This window comes from Cucurbita maxima, unplaced genomic scaffold (assembly GCF_002738345.1).
Source record: "Cucurbita maxima cultivar Rimu unplaced genomic scaffold, Cmax_1.0 Cma_Scf00013, whole genome shotgun sequence".
Classification (NCBI taxonomy): domain Eukaryota; kingdom Viridiplantae; phylum Streptophyta; class Magnoliopsida; order Cucurbitales; family Cucurbitaceae; genus Cucurbita; species Cucurbita maxima.
This window is the reverse complement of record NW_019272029.1, coordinates 357,310-375,018: the sequence shown is the minus strand read 5'-3', so window position 1 is coordinate 375,018 and position 17,709 is coordinate 357,310. Positions and strand designations below refer to the sequence as shown.

Here is a 17,709-nt window from a genome sequence, read left to right as displayed (position 1 = left end):
TGAACATTCTAATACATTTTAAAATATTTCGATCTGTAAAACGTTCCCATTCCGAAAAATATAATATAACCTATTTTTAATTTTATTGCACATCATACGGATAAAATTTGGAAAAAGAAAAAAAAAAAATATGTGGGCCTGGCCCAATCACATGTGTTGCCACGTTGGTCTCCGTAACTTGACACGTGGCTATTTATCTAATTCCAACGAAGGGCCCACGTCGGATATATTAGATTTTATTTAAAAAAAACCTTATCTGCTGAATTTGCTGACTTTTTAATTAACTGTATTTTTTTTTTTGATAATTCGATTCAATTTGTTTTTTTATTTTTTTTTTCTTGTTATCTTTGAGTCCACAAATTTAGATTTTTTTGTTAGAATAGTAAATTGGATAAATATTAAATTATGAAATTTAGAGTTTAACCATATTTTCGAAATTTGAGCAATTTTTATGAATGAGGCAGAAAATATTTATAACTAGTCGGAAAATATTTTTTTTATAATAAAAATACTCGTAGAGATATTTTGGTATAAATATTTTATTTTTATTTATTTATTTATTTATTTTCTTCGGAAATGAAAAATAATTGATGAAAATAAAATTGATAAGGTTGATGAGTTTCAGGTTTAAATAAAATATATGTATATATATATTCCATATCTTATTTATTTATTTACTTATACGCGAGATTGGTAAACATGAAAGAAAAAAAATTAAAAAAATTAAAAATTAAAAAAAAAAGAAAAGAAAAAAAAAGAGGGAAAGAGAGGCGGTATTTAAGTTGGTTGGGTCTTTAACTTTTTTTTTTTCTCTCTAGCCTCTCATTCTTCTTCCTCGATCTCTTTCACTGTGTTCAGTTCTTCTATCCATGGCGACTCAAGGTCAAGTTATCACTTGCAAAGGTACTCCCCATACACATTTCATTCTTCCTCTATATGCTTTGCTTCACTTTTTCCTGCCATCGATCCATTTGATTCAGCTAGCGTTTTTTTTTTTTTCTTTTTCTGTCAGCGGCGGTGGCCTGGGAACCCAACAAGCCATTGGTGATCGAGGATGTTCAGGTGGCTCCGCCACAAGCCGGCGAGGTCCGAGTCAAGATCCTCTACACTGCTCTTTGTCACACTGATGCTTATACCTGGAGCGGCAAGGTTGTTTATCTTTTGATTTTCCGAATCTTAATTGATTGAATTGTCGGTCATTGCATGGCGCTTCTTTTTTCTTAATTTCTGTACTATTTTTTAGTGATTCATTTCGGGGGTGTGTTTTCGCTATTTGAAGAGTTCGTGATTTTTTAGTCCCTTTCTATTGGGTGGTGGAATGAAATTGAATTCGGAGTTCTTGTGCATTGATGATTGTAATGCTGTCTTCAGATTAGGAAATACTAATTTCTGCGTGTAGTATTTTATTCGAGTTTGCAAGATTGTCCAATCGCACAAGGTTGGTTTACTTCTCCAAAGACAGAATTTGTATGGTTAGGATCTATTATGTTCTTACTAATTTTTCTTTGCTCTATATCGATAAATTCAACGTGTTAACACCAGTGCTGGAATCTTCACGAGGATCCTGGATGAGACGGGATCTGGTGCGCTACCCGTATGCTCTGTGGCATTTAGATAACTGAAAATCTAATTTCCAATATCCTAGCTCTAATGGTTACTGAAAAAAAGCAACCTCCCTTCTAATCAATAGGTTTAGATAACTACCATTTTTCTTTCTCTAAGGACACTTCGACTGCATTGTACCAACTAAGTTAGCCTTAAACTTGAAAGGGTGATCACACTACAGATACAGCTAAAAGTCCTTTTCGAGATTGTGGAATTACCCAACCAAACTGAAGAAAGAAAACACGTTTTGTTCCCATGTTTGCTATGCTTTGAATATGTAGAAACACCTTTTTTGGAAATAGACCCGCTTTGGAATTTCTTCTTTCAATTTTGTAAAAAATGTTTAAATCTCTTAGAGAACTTCCAAACTTAATTTTTGTTAAGAACCCTTCTGGTTCCAAATTGTTCTGGGCAAAGGATTTCTCCACTTCTATATTAGTGATAAGGTTGAAATAAATAATTTAGCATATTAACTGATGTATAACATATTTTTATTTGATTTTTTTTAATCTCTTTTTATTCAATAAAAAAAAAAAAAAAAGGAGAGAATTCTTATTCTAGATTTCCAATGCCTAAACTCTCATGAAGAAAAAGGTTTTTGGAGAAAACGTCCCATTCGATAAGAGTACAACCCACCTTCATGTTACTGGCCTAAAGTTTCTTATTTGTTGCTCGCTCCTAAAATCCTAATAGTCTTGGCTGGATTTGGTTTTTTGCTTTGCTTTGCTTACAGTCTTAGGATAGATTAATACTGAAGACATTTATGTCGAGAGCCTCCTTTTTTGTTCTTGGTCTGAACTGGATCCTCCTTTGTGAAGGAAGTTCTTGTTTTCTGGTAGGCTGGATTCTTTATTATTTTGTGGTTTATTTGGTGGGAATAAAATAGGAAAACATTTTTGGGGTTTGGTAGATAGTGGGAAGATATATGGGCACATTTTAATGCATCTCTTTGGGATTTTAACTTAAATTGGTTTCGTAACTACCCTTTGTTATTTATTACCAAATGTTGGGGTTCTTTTGTGCAGGACTTTTTTGCACCTCCCACTTTTGGCTTGATATTTATTTTTGTGGTGGGCTGTTCGTTGTACTACCCTTCATTTTATTGAAAGCTGGTTTCTCTTAACAAAATCGAGGATTAACAATTGTCTCTCATTTTTCAGTCATCATGTATAATATTACAATATGTGGCAAGTTTTGAACCTCCTATTAGTTGTCCAATTGATTCTTTGGTTTAAGTGGCAGTTAAAGTTGTGTTTGACAAATCTACTTTTGGCACGTGCTATGACAAATTGAGGAGTTTCTAGTATAAAGGATCAATGAAGTCGATCACTTTGATTACCAAGATGTTTATTTATTATTATTATTATTTTTTTTTTTTATGTATTTTAGATAAATAACAAATTCATTGATGAATGAAATATGAAAGAGAGGGAAAAAAAACCAAGCCACAAACACTTCGATCTAAGACATCATTAGCTCAATACCTTTCCTGGCCATTTGGCACCTGCCTAAAGTTTAATTTTCTCTTATTATTATTATTATTATTATTATTATTATCACTTCCTGTGCACGGTTGAGACCCAACCTCCTGATATCTGACTTTTTTTGACTTTCATCTCTTTCTAGGACCCTGAAGGTCTCTTCCCCTGTATTCTTGGTCATGAGGCTGCAGGGTAGGCAACTTGATATCACATGCCAGATATTTTGGTTTTCATTATATATATAAATTTCATTACTTAAGCGGCAATATGAAACCCATGTGCAGGATAGTAGAAAGTGTTGGTGAAGGTGTGACGGAAGTTCAGCCTGGAGACCATGTAATTCCTTGCTACCAAGCAGAATGTCGAGAATGCAAGTTTTGCAAATCAGGGAAAACAAATCTTTGTGGCAAAGTCCGTGCTGCAACTGGAGTGGGAGTGATGATGTCAGATCGTCAGAGTCGTTTCTCCATAAATGGAAAACCTATATATCACTTCATGGGCACGTCAACATTTAGTCAATACACTGTTGTTCATGATGTCAGTGTTGCAAAGATTGATGCCACGGCTCCATTGGATAAAGTATGCCTTCTTGGATGCGGTGTTCCCACAGGTAGCGATATGTTAAACTTGCATCTATAATGTTTTATATATATATATAAACCACCATGGGTTGATAGTGGTCAATAAGGATCAGGCAAATAATAAAGGGTTTAGAGAGAGAGTGGATTCAAGTCATGGTAGCCAGGATTGAATATCCTGTGAATTACTTTGACTACCAAATATAATAATGTCTGGCGGTCTTCTCTTGAGAATAGTTAAGGTGCACGTAAGGTTTCTTAAACACTCTCAATATATACATGACGTTCATACATACATCCACACTTTCACGTTTACAACTAGCATGATTTTCCTGTTTTAACTATGAAAAATTAGAAAAAAGAAGATTTTAGATAAATAGGTGTATTTGTTTGTTAAAGTTTATTTGGATGTCAAGGTGATGTTTTCTATCCAAGGGGAAATTAAAAAAATTCAGCTGACTCTCAATTTTCTTTTTGTTTCTCTTATTTATTCCTTTCTTTTTGAATGAGGGGGAGCTGTTCACATAAAATAATATCTTCCAACATAACTTTTTTTTTTTGTTCCTTTCCATTTCACAATTCTTTATATGCCATATCGAATGGTATTTTCAGGCCTTGGAGCTGTTTGGAACACAGCAAAAGTAGAGCCAGGGTCCAATGTGGCTATTTTTGGCCTAGGGACTGTAGGCCTTGCGGTAAGCTTCATATCAGACCCTCCTGTCTTTTGACTGCCCTCTCTTTCCTCTAAATTGACCTTTTATAGACTTAATGTTTGCTTGTAGTTATAGGTTAAAGGCAGATGGGCCTCACGTGATAGCTATAAGAATATTGTTAACTAATATTTTGGAATATAAAAGATAACTAATGCACGTAGATATATAATACTCATATTACTTTACCACATGTTAAGAATAAACGCAAATGACTAAAATTGTAGAATATGCTTATCCTACGTGTGATACTGGTTATATGTTAAAAAACAGAATCTTTATTAAAAATCACAATTGATACTAGGGACAAATCTTTCGCTCGATCATCCTTAAGATGGATGCGATGGGAAGAAGTGGCATTTGGATGAGTTTTTTCCCCTATTAGCTTTTAAATATTGTTAACACAGTTATATTGGGGTTTTGCATCATTTTAATGTTATTTATTAACTTTTGTCTATATATCAAAGCTTATGCACTGTCTCTTTAAGCAAAGCCAGACAGCCTTTAGCCTTCTAAAAAATGTTTGCAGTGGTTTGATTGCTGCTAGCCATTTCTTCATGAACCCCAAAAATATCACCCAATCCTTTTCATAGTTATATCTTGTCTTTTTATCTGCGAAATTGTTTCTATGGCTAATAGCATCAACTTCATTGTTACCTTAAATTTGACAGGTGGCAGAAGGTGCCAAAGCCGCTGGTGCCTCACGCATAATTGGCATTGATATTGACAGCAAAAAGTTTGAACTTGGTATACCTTGATTTCTCACATTTTATGCTCTATTTCTTGAATTTATAATCTAAAGGAGAGTCGTTCTAAAGCATATTATAATCTTTGAGGTTTGTGGTTTTATTATTATTATTTTTCATGGCCATATTTTGTAACTGTTTTGCGACCTCAATGTATTTTCTAGATTTATAAATTTGGGGAGATATGGTCGTTTGAACATAACTGAACTTTTTTACTGCTAAATCTTCACTAATTTTTTTTTTTTTGACATATATGTCGTCTGGAAAATATTGGGATGTTTGTTTTCTTGTTCTTTTCTATTTTATGATCTCGAGGAGAGACTTTGTTTGGAGTAGCAAAATGAGCTTTTATTGAGAAAATTTGAAAGAGTGGTGTTTGTTCATTTGGCTCGATTTCTTTTCATAAAAGTTTGTTTGTATTAAAAAATTTCATTCGGCTTGAGAGCAGCGTGGGTTCTTGAACACTTAATTTTAAACTTCTTTGATCTCTTTAATTTTTACTACTCTCTCTCTCTCTCTCTCTCTCTCTCTCTCTTGGTGTAAATTGTATTCTCCTTTTCAATGCCTTAGCTTACCTTTTCTATGGCAATTGGATTACCTTTTCGGTTTCTTTCTTGGCTTAGTTTATTTATTTATTTATTATTATTTTTTTTTTTATCATCCTCTGTCTTTTGCAATTTCATTCTATCAATGAAATCAGCCTCTCATACAAGAAAATTTATATTTTCTTTAATTTTATTTGATTTAAGTGGTAACTTTCCCTGGCCTTTTTAACGCCCAAATCTGCTGTTTGGGAGATGCATATCCAATCAAACAGAATATACTCGTGTTTTTGGATAACGAAACTAACAGTGTAGGATAAGATTTTCTCTATTTCCAATGATTCTTGAGGGGGCAATGAGGTGTTTTTATGACATTATTTACTGACACCTTTGCAGCCAAGAAATTTGGAGCGAATGAATTTGTGAACCCAAAGGAACATGACAAACCAATTCAGCAGGTCATCGTTGATCTCACAGATGGTGGCGTGGACTATAGTTTTGAGTGCATAGGGAATGTCAATGTGATGAGGTCTGCTCTGGAATGCTGCCACAAGGTAAGTGCTATAACAAACTTTATTGACTTGATAGATCATTGAAGTAGCTAACGTTGTGAACATGCCTGAGTTCTTTATGCATCTACTTACCAGGGCTGGGGGCAATCGGTCATTGTGGGAGTTGCAGCATCTGGCCAGGAAATATCCACAAGGCCTTTCCAGTTAGTGACTGGTCGCGTCTGGAAAGGAACAGCTTTTGGTGGGTTCAAGAGTCGTTCCCAAGTCCCTTGGCTCGTTGAAAAGTACTTGAAGAAGGTATTTCCAGATGCTATCTTGTAGCTTGATTGTTATCTTTTAGAAAAAGAAATCTGCAATTGTTCTTGGTTGTTTATTGCACTTTCTAACTAAGTGTTTAAAATTTGATTTAGATGTTAACTACATTTTAAAAGGTTATAATACATGTTTAGTACTTGAGCTTTTAAGAAATTCAATTTTGTTTTACATAGATCTTAGTTTTCATGTTTCCAGGATGCTCACTAGTAATTTATCCATATGCTTGCAGGAAATCAAAGTTGACGAATACATAACGCACAACCTGACCCTGGAAGAGATCAACAAAGCCTTTGATCTGATGCATGGAGGCGACTGCCTGCGCTGCGTTCTTTCTGCCCATCCCTAAGCTCTAGCGCGAATTCATCTGTTCTTCATTATGTAAGTTCCTAAAATAATGATGTGTTGAAATCTGACCATATATGCAATGATCCATAATGTTTTTGATATTTGAATTTGGATGGTATTGGTGATGATGAAAAGTGAACATGAATTTAGTGTAGAGAACTTGGTGGATCCTTGAAGTTGTTTGATTCTGTGAATGCTGCAGTCAGTTCCTCCATCACTTTCATTCTTCAAGACCTCTTTTCTCACATGTGGAAGGGGTGGGCCAAGATTGTAACTACACAAAGGAGATATAATTATCACCTACAAACTAACATTTCCTGCTCTTTGTTTTGTTTTTGGGTAAAACTTCAAATACATTTAAAGCAGTTTGTTGAAACATGCCATGTGTTATTCAGCCAATTAATTAATGACAGGAGATATGAAAATTAATAAATACATAAATAAATAAGACTAGACAAAAGAGACCCACAAAATGTTAAAATACTATTTTGGTTCGATACTTCTGCCTCGTTTGAAGGATACAATTGACTTTTCCTAAGTTTTCATTCGATACTTCTGGCTCGTTTCATGGGCTGGGTGGGTTGAGGGAATTTTTTCGAACCAACCCACACATTTTTACAATCCAATACGAGTCAACCTAAATTTTTGTCTAGTGAAACTAAAATCGAACCAATTTTAACCAATTCTATTTGAGTTCAAAAAATTAACCCAATCAATTCAACCTCTATTATAGAGTTTGGTCAGTTTGAATTGTCGGGTTTAAATGTACACCTATAATGGAGGAAGTATTTAGTCTTATGGGAAATAATGAATAAAAGAACATAAGCAACATTTGAATGATTCATCACTCCCCAATACCAAGTTTAATAAAAAAAAAAGAAAAAAAAACAAAAGGCTAAAAGCACAAGCAACTCCTGAATGAACGATTTCCAAAGCAATTATGCATGTGACTCCTTGCTTCTACCTTGGAGAATACTGCGCTTCCTCCCCCACGTGCCATAGTAACTCTCCCCCTTACTAATGCATAAGTGGACCTGGCCCTCGACTTTCGTATTTACTTGCTGTATACGGGTTGCATTGAGTTCAAATTAAAAAAAAAAAAAAAAATTAACTATGCCACAACTCGACCCAATTTAACCTTCTATTTTTTTTTTTTTAATTATTTAAAAAAGTTACAGTTATTCACTAGGCATTTTTTTTAATATTCTTAATTTTTTAAATTTTTTTTAAAAGTACGGATAGTGTTCAAAAAGGTATACATTATTATATATTTTAGTGTTCAAAAAGTTAATTAATAATAAAGTCAACTCCCAAATAAGATATTATTTTACTTTCCTTTTTTGTATGCTGATAAAGTAAAATGCATAAAAGATGGTTAGATGCAATTAATAAACTTTTGACTTTTGGATCATTTAATTTAAATATTCATACATAACATATATTGGTGAAATTTAAAACATTATATTTGAAGTGAATAAATGAGTATTGGGTAATTAATAAATTTACCTAATTTATTTCACATAAATCAATAGGAAAAAAGAAACGAACATTAATTGCTTGTAGATGACGTGTGAAATAAAATAACGATTGTCGTAGTCTTGGAAGCAGCGGATTCCCACCTGGGGTAACGGAGATCCAACGGTGGAAATCGAACCGTAACGGCTGCGCCAAAATCAACGGCCCAAAGCTGGAAAGGCTTTTGGAAGTGGGGGCAGGTGGGCCCTATCTTCCGACAGGTGGAAATTATAGTTTTTAATCAGTAAGACACGTCGGTTTTCTCACATCCTAAAATTTATTTAATAATTTTAAAAAAATTCTACGAATACTCGAATTTAACAATCATTTAATTAATTATTTTTCCTTCTAATTCTTCAAATTTATTTATTTTCATCATTATATCTCATTATTTAATGTCACTATTTTATAATTTAATTTATGAAAATATCACAATTTTTTTTAAATATATATGTTATCATAAGCGTAGCATAATTCAATAAATAACATATTAATTACTATTTTAAAATTAAGATTTTGTTCTCTTGAAATTATTAATAAATTTTCTAAGCTTTTAGACTTTTAATTTTGTTTTTAATATATTTAATAATTTTAAAAAGTAAAATAATCTAATAAATATAGTTAAATTTTATAGCAAATAAGATCCTAAAATTAAAATTTGGTATGTTTTTACAAGTCAAAAAATTATTGAAAATAGAAAAAAAAATCACATATTAATTAATATAAAAAGTATGAAATGTTTAAATATAAAAAATTAATTATGAGTAATGAAAAAGTATTAAAATATTAATGGGGGAATTCCAATAGCATTATAAAAACTGCCTTTCTCTGTTTCCTATTTTTGCAGAATTTTATTTTCTATCTCTCCTTCCTCCGAACACCAACTTCCAAACTTAAAACATCCATTCATCCATTCATCCATTCATCAGGTGATTTCCGCCATTACCACCGTTTTCTTCTATGATTTCTCTTCCTTTTTTCTCTGTATTTTCTTTCCTATCTCCCCATTTCTTCCCTTTTCATGATATCAATCATCGTTTTCACTTTTGCAAATCCACCGGATTCATAAATGGTTGATTCGCTTCCCGTGTTCATCCCCCCTCGACCTTCTTGTATGTGTTTTTCCCTTAACAACTTTTGCGTTCTGTTCTCTGTTTTCCTTCATTTTGCTATCAGGGGATTTGTTGGTTTTCTGCATGGAAACATTTACGTGATGATGCAGTAGAGATGGATTTTTGGGAATGTTTCAGCTTCTTTGCGACTTGGGGGTTGGTTAAATCGATGGATAAACGTGTTTTCAGAGGGAACCGATAGTGAATTGGGGGTTTTAAATGGTGGTCTGCTTGTTTATTATATGCCCAAATCTCCGAAATCAGTGGGAGATTGAGAATGTGATGATAGCGAGAGGTGTTGAGCGATGATAAACTGGTTCAATGAGCGCAAAAGATGAATTGATTGTTTGAGAATGGATATGAAGGAAAATGGTGAATTCGCGGACGAGCGGCCTCCGTCGCCAATGTGGGTGTTGCAACATTTCTCGGAGGAGGCGTTTAGGGTGGCCGGTGAAGCTCTGAATAGCGTCTATCAAGGGGGCACCGGGCTTCAGGAAATGGGGACTGGACATCGACGTGCTCGAAGTGAAGTTCCGAGTCCCGTGCACAATCGAACCAACGGTTTCCAGAGGTTAAAATCCCATGTGCAGAAGGTTTGGGGATGGGGGAGAGTCACGCGAGATGAGGATTACGCCTTCTGTAGTTTTGATCCTGAGATCTTGGCGAATCAAAAACGTCAGTGGTATCAGTTTCACTCCAAATCTCTGGTATCTAATTGATTCTATGTTTCTATATTCTTTCTACAACCTGGTTTTTTCCGGGTTTCCAAGAAAAAGAAAAGCTGGATATGTTGTTTTTTGAAGCAGAAAAGGAGATCATGTTTATGAATGAACGTTTTGCTTATGAGGTCCTCTGGCCTCTGGGCGATGTTGTATTATACTGATGCAATACCCTGCCTTATTTCTGAAACTAGGCTCCTCTTGGACTGAAGTTTTTCAATGCTCTCAAACATTTCCCACCTCCACATGCCATGTATTAGTTTGTAGACATGAAAAATTATTGGAATTACTGGCTGTTCTGCTTTTGCTTGGTTGTTCAGCTTTAAATTCAGTGTTTGACTAGAAATTATTTGAGAAGGCTTCCACAATGTGCCGATAGTTTTGCACGGTTAGATGTATGAGAAGAAATTGTAGAAATATCTTGAGATTATATCTAGTGGTTACTAGGAGACACATATTGTCGAATCCACATCTAAAGGTTATTACGAGGCAACTATCTTGTAGAGGCTTCATTGAATAATTTTTCGTGTTACAATTAAGTATAACAAATGAGTTGGTATAACTATCTAGTGTCATGTGGCCAAGGAGAACTGGTGCTCCAAAAGGCATGTTTTGTGATGTAAAGCAAAAGTGTCGGATCATTGCATGGTCTTTTGAATTGCAATAAGCTCAGCTGAGTAGGTTTCATTAGGCTAAATGCATCTACCATATTTGGATAAATAAGAAAAAAATTTATACATTGAATTTTAATAGGTTCATATTTTATAGGACTGTGTATTATACAAAGAGCCCACCTCTCTCTTTGAACACTTCATTATTGTGGGGCTCCATCCGGATACTAACCTTGAGACTGTGGAGGATGCATTTGCTGAAAGGAAAAAATGGGAGTTACAAAAGAAAAATACTGAGATGATAGAAAACAAAATGCTAGAGCATAGAGGGCCATCAGTTCCCCTGCTGGAACCTCAGGTTAACTCTTTATCTGGATCCTTAGTTTGGTAGAACTCTTTTATTTGTATTGTAGAATTATCCAATGTGTAGTGAGTTAATTTTTTGTGCCTTTGTTATGTCTATTGAAGGATAAATATTTGAGGTGCTTCTTTTTGTCGTTGTCTACTTAAAATTTAGTTTGCTTGAGTAATTTACTCATAAACTTTGGGATGAAGGTCGTTAATTGCGTTCTTGCGTTTGTATATTTGCAATATTGATGAATTGAAGTTGTATTTGCATCTACAGATACTTTTTAAGTATCCACCCGGGAAGAGGCTGCCAATGCGTATGAAGGATTTGTCTGCATTTTGTTTTCCCGACGGTGTTAAGGTGAGCTATAATCCATTAGCCATGATGTGTTAAGGAAGGTTAGGTTGGTTAACTATTATCTTTGATTCATGATATTGGTTTTATCCCTTTATGTGAAATCAAAATCTAGTAAACCAGGTGAAGTATATATTCAAGTGTCAAATTTGACTCTATCACTAATATGTTCCGTGTCATTTCTATGTTGATCTACATTTAAATATTAAATAAGCTACTTGTTTGCCAATAAATTGCGGATGTGAGTTATGATGTTATTTTCTTTGAGGATTTATAACGTTGATGAAAATCTTGAATGGGAAAGTAGTATTTGGTGATAGTTATTTACTTTTAACAAATTAATGGTGTCACTAAGCTATCATCTTTCTCATTACTTTTTGTGTGGATTACTGTGCATTAGAAGTAGTCTACTTTATGGTGCTTTTAACTTCACAATGATGTCACCTTATGAATCACAATGGCCTTAGATGTTTACTATTGACTTGATCGTTTTAATTTGTTCTATTTTCTGGTAATGCATCTTTACCAGTAGAACATAATTTCACACATTTACTCTAACAATGCAGGCACAGGTCATGGAGAGGACTCCGTCGCTCAGTGAGCTGAACGAAATTGTTTATGGTCAGGTATCTGGTACCAATATTAATATCTTTGTGATGACTCCATCCAGTTTTCTCTCTGATTCTGGACAAGTTTTATTTTCTAAACATGGAATTTTATTTGTAAGACACCGATGCTAAGAAAAAAAAATAATCTGTTGAGGATGTTTTATCCGTTTTGATCGGTAAATGGAGATACTTCTTCACAAGCAGTTAATTTACTTTTTTGTTTCCAAAATAAAAAATGATGCTAGCCTCTTCTATTGTCACAGGAACATTTGAAAAGAGATGATTTGGCATTTATTTTTTCCCTTAAGGTAAATTTTGTGATTGCTTCTTCAGCTAATGTTGAATCTGAAGTTCTTTTTTTTGTCACCAGATATGTGTCTAAATCAACCTATGAACGTATTTATTTTAGAATTTCTTTAATGTCCTTTACTTTTTGTGAGTAATACAAGATTCACTTACTTTTTGATTGATAGTCGAGTTACTACTTGGTTGTATATTGTTTTAATTGTGTTTGCAAGTCTATGATAAGTTCTTCTACTTCTTCTTCATATTCTTTGTATTGATTTCCAATCTTGAAGTATTGTTCATCTAGCTTTTTTCAAGTCTATTATTTCATCATGAAAATGTAAAATATGTCCTGAATTAAGTTATGTTTATTAAAATTGGAAAACTGAACAATAACAGTTATTTTCTTTTCTTGAGGTTTTGGTGCTTATTTTTCATTCACCACTTACCTAACCAATGGGCATGAGAGAATTTTATCTTTTCAAGTGGGAGTTCATTTTTTTTTTTTTTTTTTTAATGATCTTTTTACTCATTTCCATATGTTTAGTTCTTAGAAGAAATGGAATGTTGGCTGAAGCTACTTTCTTTTCCTTCAGGTTGCCAACAATTCAACTCTTTATGGTGTATGCTTGCATGTGCAAGAAATTGTCCAGAGGCCACCTGCCATCCTAGGCATCTCAACTTCTCTTTCTCATTCTCCTGGATTATGCAGCCGTTTTTTGGTTTCTGCACCTCGCTGCTATTGTCTTTTAACAAGAGTACCCTTCTTTGACTTACACTTCGAGATGTTGAACAGGTCCTTTGTAATTCTGTTTCTTTGAGCTACATGCAGATTCATGATAGAAAAATCGCTTGGGGTCTAAATAACTCTGTCCTTTTTGTTGTGGTCTGCAGTATTATAGCCCAGGAACGTTTAAATCGAGTAACACAGTTGATTAGTGAAATCTCTCTCACTGATTATGTGCCATCAGTGTCAAGGTCAAATTATAATGAAAATGTTGACTCTCCTGAAAGGGAGTCCCTCGGTGATTGGATGGCGTCAGCAATACCTATTCACAGTGCAGTGGCCCTGACTGCTGCTGCTGCAGGGATTATATCTGATGATGAGATCTTAACCTCTTCGATGAAGATGTGGGAACCTCGATCTCCTGAAAGTGGTACAACCAGCGATGCTTCAGAGTTGGGTCAAGTAAGCAAAACAAAAATGAGTGATTAAAGTTTCCTTAACGATATTTTGAGGCTGCAAGAAAATTCTCATTATACCAATGTAAAATTATTATAAGAACACATCTAAAAGATATCAATTAATATTAGATGGGTGTTTAGTTCCGTTTGTGTTTATCATTTGGTGATTGCTGAGGTTATAACTGTTTTCAATTTTTTGACAAGGCGGAAAGAACTAATGGAAGTTTCGAGAATGGTCACCTTTGCACAGAGATGTCTTTCTCATCAAAGCATCGCGCATTAGAGCGCCTTGGGAGTTCTGAGTCTCTGTTCAGGTGGTAGATTTACCCTGATATCTAATATGCTTGTAAATTGTTAATACTTAGACACCCTTTGCCCAGTACCAATTTCAGTAATATTGAATCATATGGCAGTCCAGCTAGAAGTATGGCTTCAGAAGATGAGGATGATGATCTTTTTCCAAACTGTGAAAAGGAATTCGATGATGGCTTGATAATGGAATGGGCTAGGGTTAGTTAATTATGATTTCTAATTTTCGTTCAACAACTAGACTCTTTCTACATTATCATTCATCTAATCACTTGCCTAATGGATTTATTATGATAGGAGAATAAGCATGATGTGCTGCAAATAGTCTGCGGATATCATGCACTTCCTGTTCCTGAAAGGGGATGCAAATTATTGTTTCAACCTCTTGAACATTTGCAATCTATTCAATACAGAAGACCTTCCATTGCATTGCTCGGATTTTGTGAAAAATATCTAGACTCATTGAACCCTGTTGAGGTATTTTTCTTATTGCTCGTTGTTCATAGGGTGTGTTTCACATCACTTTAAGGGGTGATTAAATCTTTGGTAGGTCAAGGCAAAGTTGGCTTCAGCTGAAGAAACTCTTGCTCTGTCAATATGGACAACGGCCACTTTATGCCGAGCTCTCTCTCTTGAAACTGTAAGCAGAATGCTTTTCGTTTGATTCTGAAGCTCCAAAAGTTATGCACTTCTATTAGTTTCAGAACAAATTCTTGCAACTCCCTTGCAGATTCGGTTGATTCAGTTAACGTACCCAAGTATATGGTTGTTTTGCCAGTTTATATTGTTCCCTTATCTTTTTCCCTGCTCTTAAAATGTTTGTTCTTACCTCATGTTTACGTCATGACACGAGTTTTCACTGCAATAAACCTCATGGAGTGATAGTAGTGTGTCCTTTATTTTGGCTGTGAACTTAGAAGTCTGATCACGTTGTCTTTATAGGTTTTGCAATTGGTTGCAGTGATTTTGCTAGAAAAACAAGTGATAGTAGTGTGTCCAAACCTGGTAAGTTAGTCCTACATTTTGTTTATATCTCCATTATTCTGACTACTATGAATTTTTTATTATTTGATCTTATTCTCATTGAGTATATTAATTAATGCAGGGTCTACTTTCAGCTACAGTGTTATCTCTTGTTCCTATGATTTGTCCTTTCCAATGGCAAAGTTTATTTCTTCCGGTGAGTTCATTGATATTGATCTCTACAGTGTTATCCCTTTCTTTTTCACAAATCAGAGATGTCTATGTGGTTGTGGAATGCCCTAACCTGTTAACCTTGGTTTAGAGAATTGAAAAATTTTGAATTGAAAAACTCTGTTTAAACTTTGACTAAGAAAATCTTTTAAAAGGTATGTCCGTTTGTTCGTAGTCAAAAGTCAATGGAAATGGCTAACATCACCACTGGTTGAATCGATGTTTTAAAAAGCAAGCGTAAGCGGAAATAAAAAAAGTTTTAAGTGAAGCACCATCAACGAAGTGCATGCTCCTCTGTGCCTTGAAGCCTTTGTTTCTTTGCTTTCTTATGCTTGCTATTTGCTTCACGAGATGCTTCACAGTTCTTGCAATCTCTAAGAGGAACAGAATTTAAATGGAAAACTAGAAGTTGCTTGAGTTATTACTTCCCGTGTTATGCTCATTTTAATAATTTTCAGGTTCTGCCAGGAAAAATGTTTGACCTCCTTGATGCACCAGTTCCCTTTATTGTGAGTATAACATTGATTTCTTTTATCTAAATTCTTGCTCACGTTTAGAGGCATTTCATTTTGAAAATAATGGGATATTTTAGTTTAAACCAAGATATCACCTTGATATAAAAAACCAAGATATCAATGAAAAGTATTGCTTTCTAAGTTTATTAACCCTTTTCGTAGATGATCGGGAGATTCAAATATGAAACCGAAAGTTCGTCGATCTAGATGTTTGAGCGAATCCATATTACTTTTTAACGATGCCTTCCCCTTTTGATAATTTCGCAGGTCGGTACACTAAATAGACCAACTGATGTAAAGATGAAGACGTCTAATCTAGTTATTGTTGATGTGCTCAAGGATCAGGTTTGCTGGAAGCTTGCCTATCCTTTTGTTTTTCCACTGTTTATTTATCAATCAGGTTCTGAAGATCATTTTTATTGTGCTTTTATTTAACAAAAACAAGGGCTATACCAAACATTGACCCAACTGAGATGGTCCCAAAATTACGAAAAGAAGCTCAACTTGTTAAGTGTTCAAACCGAAAGGAAACTTACGAATAAAATTAGCCATAGATGCCCTTGATGGTCAAAATAGTTAATCCTTACGACTTCTTTGAGAGTAGATATTGAGAACTGTTTCCTAAACAGATTTTCGAACTGTCCTTATTGGTATCTTATTAATTTTTCATTTCGGTTTGTTTCCCCACTCCTTCTGCGATTCAGGTGAAAACATGTACCTTACCGACACTTCCACGACACAGAGAGCTAGTCTCTGAACTAGGCCCGGTCCATGCTAAATTGGCTAACAAGAGTTCAATTGCCAAAAAGCATCCTGTATATAGGTGCAATGAATCTCAGGTTATTATGGATTGGTGAATTTTCTTCTACTCCCACGCCTTCTGCTTCTGCTTCTACTCAACACTCACTGAGATGTAACTTTGATTTGCAGACTGCATACGCTGCCCAGTTTTTGAAGGTCATGCGGCAATACATGGAGTCATTGTGTTCAAATCTTAGATCTCATACCATAACTAGTGTCCAATCGAATAACGACAGGGTCAGACGATCTAATCTACCTTTCGTTTTACTTTCCGTCTTGATCTTCAACATTCCATGGCTGATCACTATGAAACTTAGCTCTTTATTTCAATGATTGCAGGTTTCTTTACTTCTTAAAGATAGCTTTATTGATTCCTTTTCTAGTAAGGACCGACCATTTATTAAGGTGATTTCCCACTTCTCAGCTTTTGATTCCTTCATAGATTTGTGCTTTGGTCATTGTTCATGTTAGTGATTTATGAATTAGATAGATGGGATCTGCTTCATTCTGTATTTTCTTTGTATTCTGAAACGCAAATAGTATACTTGAGATCGGTTGGGGAGGAGAACGAAACATTTTTTATACGGGTGTGGAAACATCTCCCTAGCGGACGCATTTTAAAAGGCCCGAGGGAAGCCCGAAAGGAAATGTCCTTTGCTAGTGGTGGGTTTGGGCTGTTACAGTGTAGTTTTCTTTGAAGCCAAAAAGTGTGAATTTCTTTGCAGCTACTAGTAGACACGCAGCTTTTCAGTGTTCTTTCGGACTCTCGCTTATCGAGCTTCGAAAATGGGTTCTGTGAAGCTAATAATAATGTTCCCAAAGCTCCAATGGCAGAAGTGAAAGTACAGAAGGTGCAGATGAAGAAACCCTGAGGGGGATCACTACTCATTGCTGAAGTGTTTTAAAGGCATACCAGTTTTGTAACATAACATTAATACTAATACTGAAAATATCCCTTTTTTTTTCTTTTTTTTTAGTGAGGATACATACATACATATATATAAGGATATGTGAAAAGTCATGTAAATGTTGTTTACTTACAATAAACAAGCAACCAATTTTTCATGGTTTTTATTTTTTATTTTTTATTTTTTTATTTTTTATTCTATTTTGATTGTTGGAACCAACATAAATCCCAAGATAATATATATTTACATATTATTTAATTTTTATAATTTCTAATATTTTTTTCAACCTTTCTAATATTTTACCTCTTGTAAATTTTTTTATTAAAATTGAGTAGAAAATTTTAATTAAATGTTTCAAAATAATAAAATGTATATTTTACTAATTAATATTTTATTTAGAAACTCGACTT

The 17,709-nt window shown here is 34.3% G+C and overlaps 2 protein-coding genes across 6 annotated transcripts; both read left to right on the top strand.

The window, feature by feature from the left end:
- The first annotated feature begins 789 nt into the window (after positions 1–789).
- Positions 790–7,155, top strand: LOC111488173 (alcohol dehydrogenase class-3). 2 transcript variants are annotated; one of them, XM_023135844.1, is made up of 10 exons: positions 790–903; positions 1,013–1,149; positions 3,232–3,278; positions 3,371–3,696; positions 4,277–4,359; positions 5,046–5,121; positions 6,059–6,216; positions 6,310–6,471; positions 6,719–6,867; positions 6,985–7,155. In XM_023135844.1, the coding sequence occupies exons 1-9, from the start codon at positions 870–872 to the stop codon at positions 6,833–6,835; spliced, it is 1,140 nt and encodes a 379-aa protein (XP_022991612.1). In that variant the 5' UTR covers positions 790–869; the 3' UTR covers positions 6,836–6,867; positions 6,985–7,155. The 2 variants fall into 2 exon arrangements, with proteins under 2 accessions (XP_022991612.1, XP_022991611.1); XM_023135843.1 differs by having other exon boundaries at positions 6,719–7,057.
- A 2,026-nt stretch (positions 7,156–9,181) lies between these two features.
- On the top strand, positions 9,182–17,456 carry LOC111488447. Of its 4 annotated transcripts, none has more exons than XM_023136185.1 (20): positions 9,182–9,278; positions 9,526–10,168; positions 10,949–11,149; positions 11,417–11,500; positions 12,061–12,120; positions 12,366–12,410; positions 12,984–13,183; positions 13,282–13,576; positions 13,777–13,886; positions 13,986–14,082; positions 14,179–14,358; positions 14,432–14,521; positions 14,824–14,886; positions 14,987–15,061; positions 15,534–15,584; positions 15,858–15,935; positions 16,295–16,429; positions 16,521–16,628; positions 16,731–16,796; positions 17,117–17,456. In XM_023136185.1, the coding sequence occupies exons 2-20, from the start codon at positions 9,815–9,817 to the stop codon at positions 17,261–17,263; spliced, it is 2,439 nt and encodes an 812-aa protein (XP_022991953.1). In that variant the 5' UTR covers positions 9,182–9,278; positions 9,526–9,814; the 3' UTR covers positions 17,264–17,456. The 4 variants fall into 4 exon arrangements, with proteins under 4 accessions (XP_022991953.1, XP_022991951.1, XP_022991954.1 ...); XM_023136183.1 differs by having other exon boundaries at positions 13,965–14,082; XM_023136186.1 differs by having other exon boundaries at positions 13,965–14,082; positions 17,053–17,131.
- The last annotated feature ends 253 nt before the right edge of the window (positions 17,457–17,709 follow it).

What these genes read in the sequence shown, in the direction of transcription:
- LOC111488447 (XM_023136183.1), top strand. Translation starts at nt 9,815, where the DNA reads ATGGATATGAAGGAAAATGGTGAATTCGCGGACGAGCGGCCTCCGTCG. An exon ending in ATGCACCAGTTCCCTTTATT is followed by an intron (nt 15,585 to 15,857) that starts GTGAGTATAACA and finishes ATAATTTCGCAG; the next exon opens with GTCGGTACACTAAATAGACC. An exon ending in AGGACCGACCATTTATTAAG is followed by an intron (nt 16,797 to 17,116) that starts GTGATTTCCCAC and finishes ATTTCTTTGCAG; the next exon opens with CTACTAGTAGACACGCAGCT.
- LOC111488173 (XM_023135844.1), top strand. Translation starts at nt 870, where the DNA reads ATGGCGACTCAAGGTCAAGTTATCACTTGCAAAG. An exon ending in TAGGGACTGTAGGCCTTGCG is followed by an intron (nt 4,360 to 5,045) that starts GTAAGCTTCATA and finishes TAAATTTGACAG; the next exon opens with GTGGCAGAAGGTGCCAAAGC. An exon ending in CAGCAAAAAGTTTGAACTTG is followed by an intron (nt 5,122 to 6,058) that starts GTATACCTTGAT and finishes ACACCTTTGCAG; the next exon opens with CCAAGAAATTTGGAGCGAAT.